Source organism: Chiloscyllium plagiosum, unplaced genomic scaffold, assembly GCF_037043375.1.
Source record: "Chiloscyllium plagiosum isolate Xiang-an unplaced genomic scaffold, Cpla_swu_hap1 HiC_scaffold_13, whole genome shotgun sequence".
NCBI classification, from domain to species: domain Eukaryota; kingdom Metazoa; phylum Chordata; class Chondrichthyes; order Orectolobiformes; family Hemiscylliidae; genus Chiloscyllium; species Chiloscyllium plagiosum.
Window position 1 is genome coordinate 12,727,261 of NW_028270151.1, and position 13,852 is coordinate 12,741,112.

The 13,852-nt window shown below is 44.8% G+C and overlaps 1 protein-coding gene across 1 annotated transcript in view; it reads left to right on the plus strand.

Moving 5' to 3' along the window:
* agtr1a (angiotensin II receptor, type 1a) overlaps positions 1 to 6,380 on the plus strand; it is a 45,885-nt gene extending 39,505 nt beyond the window's left edge. The window contains exon 2 of the mRNA XM_043702693.2: positions 3,165 to 6,380. Coding sequence (XP_043558628.1) covers positions 3,174 to 4,373 — 1,200 coding nt within the window. The 5' untranslated portion in view covers positions 3,165 to 3,173 and the 3' untranslated portion in view covers positions 4,374 to 6,380. The remainder of the gene's footprint in view (positions 1 to 3,164) is intronic.
* The last annotated feature ends 7,472 nt before the right edge of the window (positions 6,381 to 13,852 follow it).

Below are 13,852 nucleotides of genomic sequence, written 5' to 3' on the forward strand. Positions count from 1 at the left end.
AAACCCCACAAGGTCACCCCACAGTTTCCGACGCTCCAGGGAAAATAACCCCAGCCTATTCAGCCTCTCTCTATAGCTCAAACCCTCCAAACCCAGCAACATCCTTATAAATCTTTCCTGAATCCTTTCAAATTTAACAACATCTTTCCTACTGCAGAGAGAACGCAGTACTCCAAAAGTTGCCTAACCAATGTCCTGTATAACCAATGCTTATACTCAATGCACTGACCAATAAAAACAAGTGTATCAAACACCTTCTTGATTCCCCTGTCTACCTGTGACTCCTGTGCTGATTTGCTTTACCAAAATGCAACACCTTACATTTATCTAAATTAAACTCCACCTCCCACTCCTTAGCCCATCGGCCCATCTGATTAAGGTCCCATTGTACTCTGAGGTAACCCTCTTCACTGTTCAAAACATCTATCTCCCGGTGAGCAAGGGCTACCTGGAACGTCGTCAAGCTCTCTTGTGCCCCATCGCCTTGCCGGTGGTACTGAGCACCAATGGTGAGTGCAGGTCTGTGTATATCCAGCAGACTCTGAGGGCACTAGACCTGGCTCTCCATGGCAATCTCCAAGCTGCCCAAGGAGGCAGCCAGACTATCGCCCGCCTGAAGTAGCAGGGTGCCAACGACAGGGTAAGCCAGTGACTCCCAAACCAAACCTGGCTCCTGGCTCTGGGTTGGTGCAGATCAAGATCTGATGAGACCCAGGGGCTCCAGGCCCACCTGGACCTGAGGAGGTGCCTGGTCCCTGCTGCCCTCTGAGTGCCAGTGACCTGGCTGTCTCTTCTTGAGTCCAGAACTAGAGGGGCATAGGTTTAGGGTGAGAGGGGAAAGATATAAAAGAGACCTAAGGTGCAACCTTTTCATACAGAGGGTGGTACGTGTATGGAATGAGCTGCCAGAGGATGTGGTGGAGGCTGGTACAATTGCAACATTTAAAAGACATCTGGTTGGGTATATGAATAGGAAGGGTTTGGAGGGATATGGGCCAGATTCTGGTAGGTGGAACTAGATTAGGTTGGGATATCTGGTCGGCATGGACAGGTTGGACTGAAGGGTCTGTTTCCATGCACTATGACTCTAAGTGGAGATGTGGCAGTGAAATCCTCACAAGTAAATGCCACAGACTCCAGTGGAGACCAAATAGCCACAGAGGTCTCAGTCTCTGAGCTAATAGAGAGCGCAGGAGGCAGCCTTGCTAATAGATCCATGAAGTGTTCTGGAGTCTCACCATCGGAGGTGGAGGAGAGGGTATGTTGTGGTGTTGTCCTCCTGACCCTGGAGGCTGTGGGCATCCATCAATACCTACAGGACAGTGATGAACTAGTGGCAGTGTTAATGAAGCAATGCTAGTGGAGGGATATGGGGGAGCAGCACAGCAATGGAAAGTGCTTATTGTCTGACCAGATGAGAAAGTTTCAGCATCTCCCTATTCTCACCAACCTGGGCCGTGGGAGGGGAGAGGTGAGGAGCCAAACTTTGAGGACCCCAACACCCGTCTTGACTCTCTCGGCCCCGTTGTAAGTGTTTTTCTCCTGCAGTGTGAGAAAGAGAAGTAGCGAGTGAGATGAAGGCAGGCGGCAGTTGTACTAATATCTGTTAGGACTGGTGTGAGGGAGGGAAGGTGGTGAGGTGACCACAATGTGTATGGAGACAGGGCTGAGGCCATGCAGGTTTAGTTGGGTGGGTGGGTTGGGCCGGATGAGAACAAGCAAGGGAGGATGTTGCACATAACAAGGAGAACGGTGGAACATGAACCTTGGTGGGAGGTGTTTGCAGAGCTGGAAGAAGTGTGAGGTAGCAGAGAGAAGAGGGTGGCATTTATCCTGCTGGAGTAGAGAAAGTTATTGAGTTTCTTGTGGTATAGATGCATGCTCCTCTGTGGACTGTGGAGATCTCAGTGACCCATGTATCAACCTCATTCCAGTCTGGCACAATCTGGTGCCATGGCCACCTCTGCCTATCTTGGGGGAGAGAGTGTATCCCTCTTGTATACCGCTCCCCCCACCTCCGCACCCCTCCCCAACTTTCACCAGGACCTCCAGGTCCCTGTCCATAAAGCTCGACACCAAATTCCTCTTGTGTGCTGTTTCCAGGCAATTGTCCCCAAATGTGCCCAGCAGCACCAGACTGCCAGCTCTTGACTGGATACACAACAGTCTTTTAAAGATGGTGGTGGCACTATGGATCCTGGGTTATCCTGGCAGTGGTAAGTACTTCTGCCTACAGAGAAGGGGAGAATCAGCCTAGCATTGGACAAGGTGGGCACCACAGGGGCATGGTACTTAATCAGAGAGGTACGTTTGGGAGGATCATACAAGGAAAACTCATTAGCCTCGCAGTGAGAGACCCAGAAATCCAACAAAACTGACACTTAGTCAATTTCTGGTATGGTGTGAATCAACAAATACACAGACAGCCATGGGGACACACAGCCATGGACACACACAGACACACAGACACGCAGACACACACACACATTTACAGACACACACATGCACACAGACACACATATAAACACACAGACACGCACACAGACATATAGATGTTCATAAACACAAGTGCACTTGCACAGACACATGCACACATAGACATGCAGATGTTTATAAACATACATGCACTTGCACAGACACATATATGTGCACGGACACAGACATGCAGATGTACATAAACACACATGTGCACTTACACAGACACACGCAGGCAAGGACACACACACACACATCTCTCAAAGGGCTGTGAATCTGTGGAATTCTTTACTGCATAGGACTGTCAAGACTAGGTGATTATATTTAAGGCTGAGACAGACAGATTTTTAATCAGTGAGGGAATCAAGATTTGTGGGGAATACGCAGGAAAGTGGAGTTGAAGATAATCAAATCAACCATGATCACATCGAATGGCAGAGCAGACTCAATGGGCTGAATGGCTTACGTCTGCTCCTGTATCTTATGGCTTTATTCCCAGATGTGAACAAAGGGGATGGAGGCATTATCTGTGAGGACAGCTGTCCGATGTAATGTTGAAGTGACTGAAGCATTTTGTCTTGTAGAAGGGAACTATTGTATTATCCTGAAGATGCCAGGTAGGAAAACAGGTAAAGTGATCTATCTGTCTTTTAAAGCATGCTAACGTACTCCCCTCTTTCTGCTTGTAGATCCCAGACATGAACTGGACACAGATGGCTTCAAAGTTCAGTGTATTCCACAATATAACATCTGGCCTTGCACTGAGCACTGAAGAAACCTTGCTGAGCAATTCCACAGGGAATGGTGTTGGGAAGGCTAACCTGACCTGCACGATTGGCGGGAGGCACAATTACATCTTCCTTATGATCCCTATCATATACAGCATCATCTTTGTGGTGGGGGTTTTGGGGAACAGTATGGTGGTCCTGGTCATTTATCGCTACCTGAAGCTGACAACCGTGGCGAACATCTTTCTGCTAAACCTGGCCCTGGCCGACCTGATCTTCGTCATCACCTTGCCGCTCTGGGTGGCCTACCTGGCCCTGGAGTACCACTGGCCTTTTGGGATCTTCCTGTGCAAAGTGGGCGCCACCATCATACAGCTGAACATGAACGCCAGCGTCTTCCTGGTCACTTGCCTCAGTATCGACCGTTACCTCGCCATCGTGCACCCCATGAAATCGCGGACGAGACGCACACTGGTCCACGCCTGGGGGGTTTGCATCGTGGTGTGGATCTTGGCCATTCTAGTCAGCCTGCCCCCGATGTTCCTCCGCAAAGTCTTTCACTACAAGGAGTGGAATAAAACCATCTGTGCTTTCAACTACCCAGAGAAGCACAAGACCCAGTGGGTATTCGGCATGGCTTTGCTGAAGACCCTTCTGGGGTTTCTAATTCCCCTGCTCATTATTTTGATCTGTTACTCCCTAATTATCAAGAGCCTTGTGCAGGCCTACCGGATTGAGCGAAACAAGCCAGTGAGCAACGAGGTATTCAAACTGATTGTGGCCGTCGTGGTGTCGTTCATTTTGTGCTGGCTTCCGTTCCAGATTTTCACTTTCTTGGATGTTCTTTCGCGGCTGAATGTTATCAAACATTGCCACATCACCGAAGTTATTGACACTTCCATCCCCTTCACCATCTGCGTGGCCTACTTCAACAGCTGCCTGAACCCCATCCTGTACGGCCTGGTGGGGCGCAGCTTCAGAGAAAAGTTCTTCCTCCTTCTGAGGTGTGTGCCGCCCAAGATCAGATCCCACCCGAGTCTATCAACCAAAATGAGCTCCTTATCTTACCGCACCATCGAATCGCTGAGTGCGATAGCCAAGAATCCAGTCTCCTCCAGTGAGCTAAGGTGCCCTACCTCAGAGGGGTGTCCCCTGGATGTTCGGGCTTAGAAATGTCCTGCGGACATAATCATGAACCCGCACGATGTCTCGGCGGCGAGTTGGAATGGACTAACCAGGTTCAGAGAAACCAAAAGCCCTGCCACCAGAAATGAAATTTCACACAATTAATTTCTCAGTTCCAAGGAAATCCTTGCCTCGAGGGGCTCCAACCTGCTGAGGCACTAGCTTCCAATACTGGTCCTTTGATCAAGGAGCCAAGCTGAATGCAACATCATGGCAAAGCCCAGCACAATGTCCACACAAGTACAGGATTCACTGGATTGTGTAACGGGATTTAGAATGTAAACCATTCGGAGGAGTGTGCTGGGGTCCATCGTAGCATCTAACCTCCAATTAACTCAGCTCCCTTCCTGGTTCTGTCTCATCACACACACTTGTAAATTAAGGTGATGGAAAGGAATCCCAATTAAACCTCACTGTCTAATTTCATAAATGCTTTACGCTACACTTTGCCACAGACTCAAAGCACTGCTCAACAGCTTTCAGTATTCTGCTTGAGTCAGATTTGAACTTGCATCAAATATTACACGTGAAACCTCAAGTGAGGTTCAAAATCAGCAGAATGGCCCATCTGGTTTAATTCTTCCGAATTCAACTAAAGCAAAGCAGAAAGAAAAGAATCCAGGCTGCAAAAACAGGAGGGTGAGATATTCCTGACCTTGTGTGGACAGAAGAAACTTTCAACTTCACTGCAACTGTGGCTGTCCCTTTTTCAGAACTTGTGACAGAAAGGGGAAGTTACACATTGCTGCTATCTCTTTCCTGCCAACTCAAAGTGCATACTGACATTTCCTCAGGTAAAAGACCCCACTGTTTTTGCCTTTAATCAAACCAATGGAAGATCTTCTGTATAAAGGGCTTCACCAGTATATGGTGATGGGACTCACTATGGGCTTTCCAGTGTCAAAACTATTGGAAGGTAGCTACCAAAAACCAGAAACAATGATTTGTCCATTCTTCAGAACGGGCCTGGCCTCTTGATGGAATTGGACCGTGGGATGTTCATTAGGAAGCACCTAGATATGATGCAGACCCACAATTCCTTTTGTTCAAGTGACCATCTTCAGGATTTTAGACACGATCGGTTTGAGCCCGACTGATCTGGTACTGGCGCAGAGTTCCAGAATCCTGGACACCTGGCAAATTGCCAAAGTGTTTTCACCTAAAACTTGAAAGGAAGAAGTGTTTCGATTTTTTTGACCATTTCCCAAATCTGAAGCAGGCAGAGACTGGATTCATGCAAGGAAACAGGGAGAGGTGAGAACACGACTTGAGAAGTGTGGTTTCCTTTGCAGTTACAAAACTTTATTAAAAGCCATTAACAACTACCAGTATTTATATGGCAACATTAGCAGAGTAATATGCCCTAAGGACTCAGGAATTGTATCATAAAAGTATTGACAGATAAGGAGATTGTAGCATTCAGTTGTTTGATGTTTCTGTGTTTCTCTTCAATGTTCTCTGTGGGTAATTACTCAAGGTCAGGTGGAGTAACTTGAAAAAGACAAATCAAAGTGCAGTTATCGAGCCCTTGTAGTGCATTGGTCATGTCCCTACCTCTGGCTCAGGCGCTCTGGGTTCAAGTTCCCACTGCTCCATATATAACATGCCTGAACAGGTTGATTAGGAGACAAAAAAAAAGCCATACTCATCATTAAACTGTGGACGTGCAGCGAAAATTGTGAGAGGAAACATCTTAAAGCATGTGAACAAAATCTGATGTAAACATAACCTGATGTGTTTCGTTTCTGCATCTCTCTGAGGCTTAAAATATGGGAGATATGTCAGGGCAGATGGTCAAAAAAATATAGTCAAAGGCATGGGTTCTAACAGGTGTGCCAAAGAAAAATGGTGTGGGTTAGGAAGAGAATGCGAGTTGTTAGTATTTCTATAGCTGAAGAGACGACTGTCAAAAACAGAGTGACCAAAATTGGGGATGCTCAAGAGATTACAATTGAATCAATAAAATGCATTGGACATCCTACACACAGGTGGGTAGCCAGGTCAGTGGCGTGGCTTTCTACTGGGGGTGGGGGGGGCTGATGCATTGGGATGAAGTTGGGGGGGGGTGGGTACAGTTGAGTTGGGATCCAACCTTTGTGGAGGTAGAGGAGCTGTAGTGGTAAAAGTCCAGGCTAGTCTTGAAGAAATTGATAAAGACAACCCAACCTATTTGTGGCTGCATTTACGCAGCCAACTTATCCACCCTCCTCCCTCCAGTAATGTCGAAGAATTGACAATGCATTTCTGTGGGCCCCCAATATATACGTGTAATGGTTCCACACACTGACTCAACTCAGCTAGCCAAACGCATGGCAGGAGGCCCCAGAGAAGAAGATGACATAAGTTAATTACCATGTTAAAAATCACACAACACCAGGTTATAGTCCAACAGGTTTAATTGGAAGCACACTAGCTTTCGGAGCAACGCTCCGAAAGCTAGTGTGCTTCCAATTAAACCTGTTGGACTATAACCTGGTGTTGTGTGATTTTTAACTTTGTACACCCCAGTCCAACACCGGCATCTCCGAATCAAAGTTAATTACCATGGCATTGTCCCTTTTTTTATTTTTGCTTCTTGAAGAAATCATTTTATAAGACAGTCTACGAAGTGCAAATTCAGCTGTTGCTCTGTACCTTCCCATCTCCTCAGTATTGTATTCAATTCATTGTCCAAATCTGGATGTAAGTTTGCTCACTGAGCTGGAAGGTTCATTTTCAGATGGGCAACTAGGTAACATCATCAGAGGGCCTCTGGTGAACATGTGGCAGGCCATACCACCAGTGCTTGACCAGAGACTCATTGATGATGTTACCTAGCATGGTGACGAAACGTCTGAAAACAAAACTTCCAGTTCAGCGAGCAAACTTACATCGAGAACCTCAACCTGAGCTACAAATCTTCTCAAAACTCGCCAGTGTCCAAATTGTCGAACATGCAAATTAGGAACAAGAGCAGACTCTTTAAGACTGCTTCATCATTCAATGAGGTCAGAAGTCACACAACACCGGGTTATAGTCCAACAGGTTTATTTGAAATCACAAGCTTTCGGAGCGCTGTTCCTCAGTCAGGTAAAGTAAGCATTAGCCAATGAAAGAGCAGCGCTCTGAAAGCTTGTAATTTCAAGTAAACCTTTCAGACTATAACCTGGTGTCATGTGACTTCTGACCTTGTCCACACCAATCCAACACTGGTACATCCACACCATTATTCAATAAGATCATGGTTCCTCGATTCATGTTTCAGTTTTCATATTCCCATCTGCCCTCCAATGATGTTTCAATTCTCTTCCCTCACAAGAATCCGTCTCCCTCCAGCAGAAAAATATTCAAAGACTCCTCTTTCCAAGACAGGGAATTCCAAAGTTGCACAACCCTCTGAGTGAAAAATACCCTCACCTCTGAACTAAAAAGGGTGACCCCAAATTTTAAAGCGGTGCCCTCTATTTCTGGACTCATCCACAGGAGGAATCACATTGCCACGTTCTCCTTGTCGAGACCATTCAGGATCTTACAGACTTCAACCAAATCAGTGGAATGTAAGACCATAGATGGAGGAGCAAAAGTAGACCATTCAGCCCATCATGTCTGCTCTGAGATTCAAAAAGATCATGATGGATCTGGTAATTCTCAAGTTCACTTTCCTGCCTTTTCCCATTAACCCTTAATTCCCTCATGGCTTACCAATCTAGCTATCTCAGCCTTGCATCTATTTATTGACAGAGCTTTAACAGCTTTCTGCTGTAAACAATTCCACAGATTCGCTACCGTCTGAGAGAAGAAATTCCTCCAATCTCTTTTTTTAAATGTATGACCCTTTACTCTGAGATTAAACCCTCTGGTCCCAGACTCTACCACAAGGCCATTTCCAAATCTATGCTATCAAGTCCTCTAAGAATTTTGTATGTTTCAGTGTGGTCCATCTTGCATCTTAGATTGTTAAAATAATAAATGCTACTCACTTGGCTAGTTTGTGGTTCAGAATAATGCCCAGTATACATGCTTCATCCCCACTACAACTGTTATAGACCTGGGAGCTGTAAACGTAACCTTTCCTTGGTCACTGGAAAGCAATGAGAAACCTCATTAATAGAAAGAGCCAAGTCAAGTGCTCTGGAAGAAACAACACCAAGGACATGCCTTTGAGAAGGGCACATGTGACATGACACCCTTCCAAAACAAGTACAAAAAGTTAGAAAATTAACCCTGTGTTGCTGAATTATTGGTTTGAATGAGAAATTCAGAAGAAGCGTTTGACAAAAAAGTTCAGGCTATAGTGTTTTCAAGCATGTGGTTTGAAATTCTGTAATCACATTTAAAGTTTTTCTGTGTTGCTTCCATCAAGAGAAAACAGATGAAATTAAGACAGAGTAAGCTGGAGAAACTCAGCAGATCTGGCAGCATCTGTGCAGAGAGAAACCGAGTTAATGTTTCGAGTCCAACGTGATGCCTCTTCAGAATTGGAGTTCTGAACAAGGTAGCTCTGGAGAGTCATAGCAGACTCAAAGATTTATTCCATTTCTCTCCACACAGTGGCTGCTAGACCTGCTGAGTTTCTTTAGGCCTCTCTGTTTGTATTTCAGATTTCCAACATCTACAGTATTTTGCCTTTATTCAAAAGTAAAGTGTGGGTAACATGCAAATGAGCTTGGTGTTAATCTTTCTCTACCCACAGTACTGTCAACAATAAACTTTATCCTTAGCCTATCTTGTCAATGGAAATGGATGACCATTGTGTGCAAAGGTTAATTCTCAGGCTTGCATTGTTTTGGAAAAGGTTTATACCTGAAAACCACGGATCATCACATTTACCCTAAAAGTGAAGGAGGGACTGGGATTTGCATAAATTCAATGACTTTGTTGTTGCAGTGGACTGCAATTACTCTTCGATCAAAGAATTCAACGTATGGAAGATTCCTCAACGCTATGCATCTTTCAGCAAATCAAATGTAGAACCTTTCAACTTGTGTAGATTCTTAGTGCACGCAATAATTTATTGTGTCTGTCTTATTTAAGGCTGCATTTTTAAAAACTCACAACTTTTAAATAAAGTGTTAACTCTATTACCACCATTTATCTTGAATAAAACCATTTTACTCATTATGTATTCTACAATGGACAGGAGTGAACTGTCACCATACGGGATCCACATATAATATACACTAAAGAGAGAATTTTAAAATGTAGGAAATATGAGAAGCAGGAGGCCATTCAACCCTTCAAACCTGCACCACCATTCAATAGAATCACAGTTGATCTGATTGTGGACTTAATACCACTCCCCTCCCTGTTCCCCATAAGTCTTGAATCCCTTTGAGTTCAAGAATCTCTCTCAGCCTGGAATATATTCAATGTCTCAGACTCTACTCTTCACAAAAGGTTAAGCATTCCAAAGGTCCACAACTCATTGAGAGAAGAAATGTGTCATTATCTCCAACTTAAATGGGGGAGACCCCTGAGACTGAAACTATGCTCTCAGTTCTAGATAACTCCCTCAAGGAGGAATGCCCTCTCAGCAGCAACCCCATCAACGCCCCCAGATTAGAAAATAGAACATAGAACGTAACAGCACAGGAACAGGCCCTTCGGTCTACAATATTGTTATTGAGTCATGGAGATGTACAGCGTGGAAACAGACCCTGCAGTCCAACTCATCCATGTTGACCAGATATCCTAAATTAATCTAGTCCCATTTGCCAGCACTTGGCCCATATCCCTCTAAACCCTTCCTATTCATATATGCATCCAGATATATTTTAAATGTTATAATTGTACAGGCTTCCAGCATTCCCTCAGCTCATTCCATACACGCACCACCCTCTGTGTGAAAACGTTGCCCCTCAGGTCCCTTTTAAATTTTTTTTCTCTCACCCAAAACCTATGCCCTCTAGTTCTGGACTCCCCCACTGCAGGAAAAAAGACCTTGTCCATTTATCCTATCCATGCTCCTCATGATTTTATAAACCTCTATAAGGTCACCCCTCAGCCTCTAACACTCCAGGGAAAACAGCCCCAGCCTATTCAGCCTCTCCTGATAGCTCAATCCTCCAATCCTGGCAACATCCTTGTAAACATTTTCTGAACCCATTCAAGTTTCACAACATACTTCTGACAAGAGGGAGACAAAAATTGCACACAACATTCCAACAGTGGCCTCATCAGCAGAAACATAACCTCCGACTCCTGTACTCAGTGCTCTGACAAATAAAGGAAAGCACACCAAACGCCTTCTTCACTATCCCAGCTACCTGCAACTCTACTTTCAAGGGGCTATGAACCTGCATTCCAAGGTCTCTTTGTTCAGCAGCATTCCCCAGAACCTTACCATTAAGTGTATAAGTCCTGCTCTGATTTGCCTTCTGAAAATGCAGCACCTCGCCTTTATCTCCATCTGCCACTCTCTGAGGTAACCTTCTTCGCTGTCCACTACACCTCCAAATTTGGTGTCATCTCCAAACTTACTAACTATACCTCCTATGTTCAAATCCAAACCATTTATATAAATGATGAAAAACAATGCACCCAGCATCGATCCTTGCGGCACTCCACTGGTCACAGGCCTCCAGTCTGAAAAACAACCCTCCACCACAACCCTTTGCCTTCTATCTTGGAGCCAGTTCTGTATCCAAATGGCTAGTTCTCCCTTTAGAGGGATATGGGCCAAGTGCTGGCAAATGGGACTAGATTAATTTAGGATATCCGGTCAACATGAATGAGTTGGACTGCAGGGTTTGTTTCCGCGCTGTACATCTCCATGACTCAATAACAATATTGTAGACCGAAGGGCCTGTTCCTGTGCTGTTACGTTCTATGTTCTATTTTCTTATCTGGGGGGGGTTATCCCATGAGATCTAACCTTGCTAATCAACCTACTATGAGGAATCTTTTCAAATGCCTTACTGAAGTCCATATAGATCACATCCACGACTCTGCCCTCATCAATCCTCTTCGTTATTTCTTCAAAAAACTCTATCAAGTTCACGAGACATGATTTCCCACACACAAAGGCAATCTGACTATTCCTAATCAGTCCTTGCCTTTCTAAATACATGTGAATCCAGTCCTGCAGGATTTCCTCCAACAACTTGTCCACCACTGATGTCAGGCTCACCGATCTGTAGGTCCCTGGCTTATCCTTACATAAGAACATCAGAATGAGGAGCAGGAGTAGGCCATCTGGCCCCTCGAGCCTGCTCCGCCATTCAATAAGATCGTGGCCAATATTTTCATGGACTCAACTCCATTTACCCATGCTCGCATCATGTTCCTTAATTCCTCTTTTTTTTTCAAAAACATGTCTACCTTATCTTTAAAAGTGTTTACTGAAGTACCGACAACCGCTTCCCTGGGCAAGGAACGCTATAGATTACTTGCAACCTTTCTTAAATAATGGCACCACGTTAGCCAACCTCTAGTCTTCCAGCACCTCATTTGTGACAATCGATGATTCAAATTATTGATGATGCAAATGCCGAACATGATGCCAAATGAAACGATTCCCTTCTTCCTGCCCTCCATATGCCTCCATTCCTTGCTTATTCACATTCAGATTCATAGATGTTTCTGTCAGGTAACCTCTCAGTATGTAAGCTCCAATGAGAATTGGACCAACCTGTTCAACATTTCTTCAAAAGATAATCCCTTCATCCCAGCACTCAACCTGGTGAATGTCCTTCAGTACAGATCCACCTCAAATAACGCAACCAAAACTGTATATAGAACTGTAGGTAAGGTCTCATTAACAAACTGGACAGTTATGGATGGACTTCTTATTTTTAGATTCCATTTCCCCTACAATAAATGCCAGTATTTCACTTTCTCTCCTAATCATTATATAATTCTCTCCATTTAAATTTTACCTTGCCTTTCTTTTCGTCCAACCAAAGTAGATTTTCAGCATTCTTATTTAACCGTTCTGTGTCCCAAAATGCTTCAGAACCAATGAAATATTTTGAGGAAATGAAGTCACATTTGACAGAAAGCATTGCCCTCCCTCCTGAGGGACTGGTGATGTCCTACAAGTGTGGAAGCAGGCCATTCAGCCCTTCAAGTCCACAGCAACCCCTCCAAAGAGCATCCCACTCACACCCAATACACTACCCTCCTCCTGTAACGCTGCATTACCCATAATTAATCTACCTAGCCTGCACAATTGAGCATGGCCACTTAATCTGCACAGCTTTGGACTGTGGGAGGAAATTTGAGTACCCAGAGAAAACCCACGCAGACACGGGGGCAACGTGCAAACTCCACACACAGTTGGCTGGAATTGGACCCAAGGTCCCTGGTGCTATGAGGCAGCAGTGCTAACCACTGAGACACCGTGCCACCACAGTCAGTGAGCTGGTAGTCCCCAAAACCAGCTTAATAAAACCATAAACATAGTAGCAGAAATTCAGCCATTCAGCCCATTGAGTCTGCTCTGCCATTCAATCATGGAGAATAGGTTTTCAACCATATTTTGCTGTTTTCTCCCATAACTTTTGATCCCCTTGGTAATCAAGAAATTATCTGTCTCTATATTAAATACACTCCATGACCTGGCGTCCACAGCTCTCTGTGGCAATGAATCCCACAGATTCACCACTGTCTGGCTTAAGAGGTTTCTCCTTATCTCTGTTCGAAAAGGTATTCCCTTTACTCTAAGGTTGTATCCTGGGGTCCTCATCTTTCCTTCCAAGGGAAACATCTTCCCAACATCCACTCTGTCCAGGCCATTCGGTAATCTAATGTGCTGGGTGCATGGGTTCAAATCGCACTGTAAAATTTAAATTTAGTAAAAATCTGGAATAAAAGTTAGCACAAATGATGACCATGTAACATTGTCAATTGTCATCCAGCGATGGAATACTCCCCACTTGCCTGGGAGAGTGCAGCTCCAATAACACTCAAGAAGCTTAACACCATCCACGGTAAAGCAGCCCACTTGATTGGCACTAGATCCACAAACATCCACTGTCTCTATACCGATGCTCAATAATAGCAGTGTGAAACATCTACAAAATGCAGAAATTCAGAAATTCAACAAAGATCCTTAGACAGCACCTTCCAAACCCTTCTATCTAGAAGGATAAAGGCTGCAGCTATCTGGAAACACCACCATCTCCAACCACTCACCATCCTGACTTGGAAATACATCACTGTTCCTTCACTGTCGCTGGGTAAAAATCCTGGAATTCCATCTCTGAGGGCAATGTGGGTCAACCCACAGCTGGTGGACTCCAATGGTTCAAGAAGGCAGCTCGCCATTACCTTCTCAAGGGGCAAGTGGGGATGGGCAATAAATGTTGGCTCAGCCAGCGATGCCCACATCCCACCAAGGGATTTGGACCATACACAATATTAGGCCCGAGAGACAATCCTCTTCCTTTGGCAGTGACACCTGATTAGGACGTATCCTGCTTGGAAAAGAAGAATCAGAATTAGCTATTGGCAATATGTGTTATTCTTGACAGATTTGCATTCTG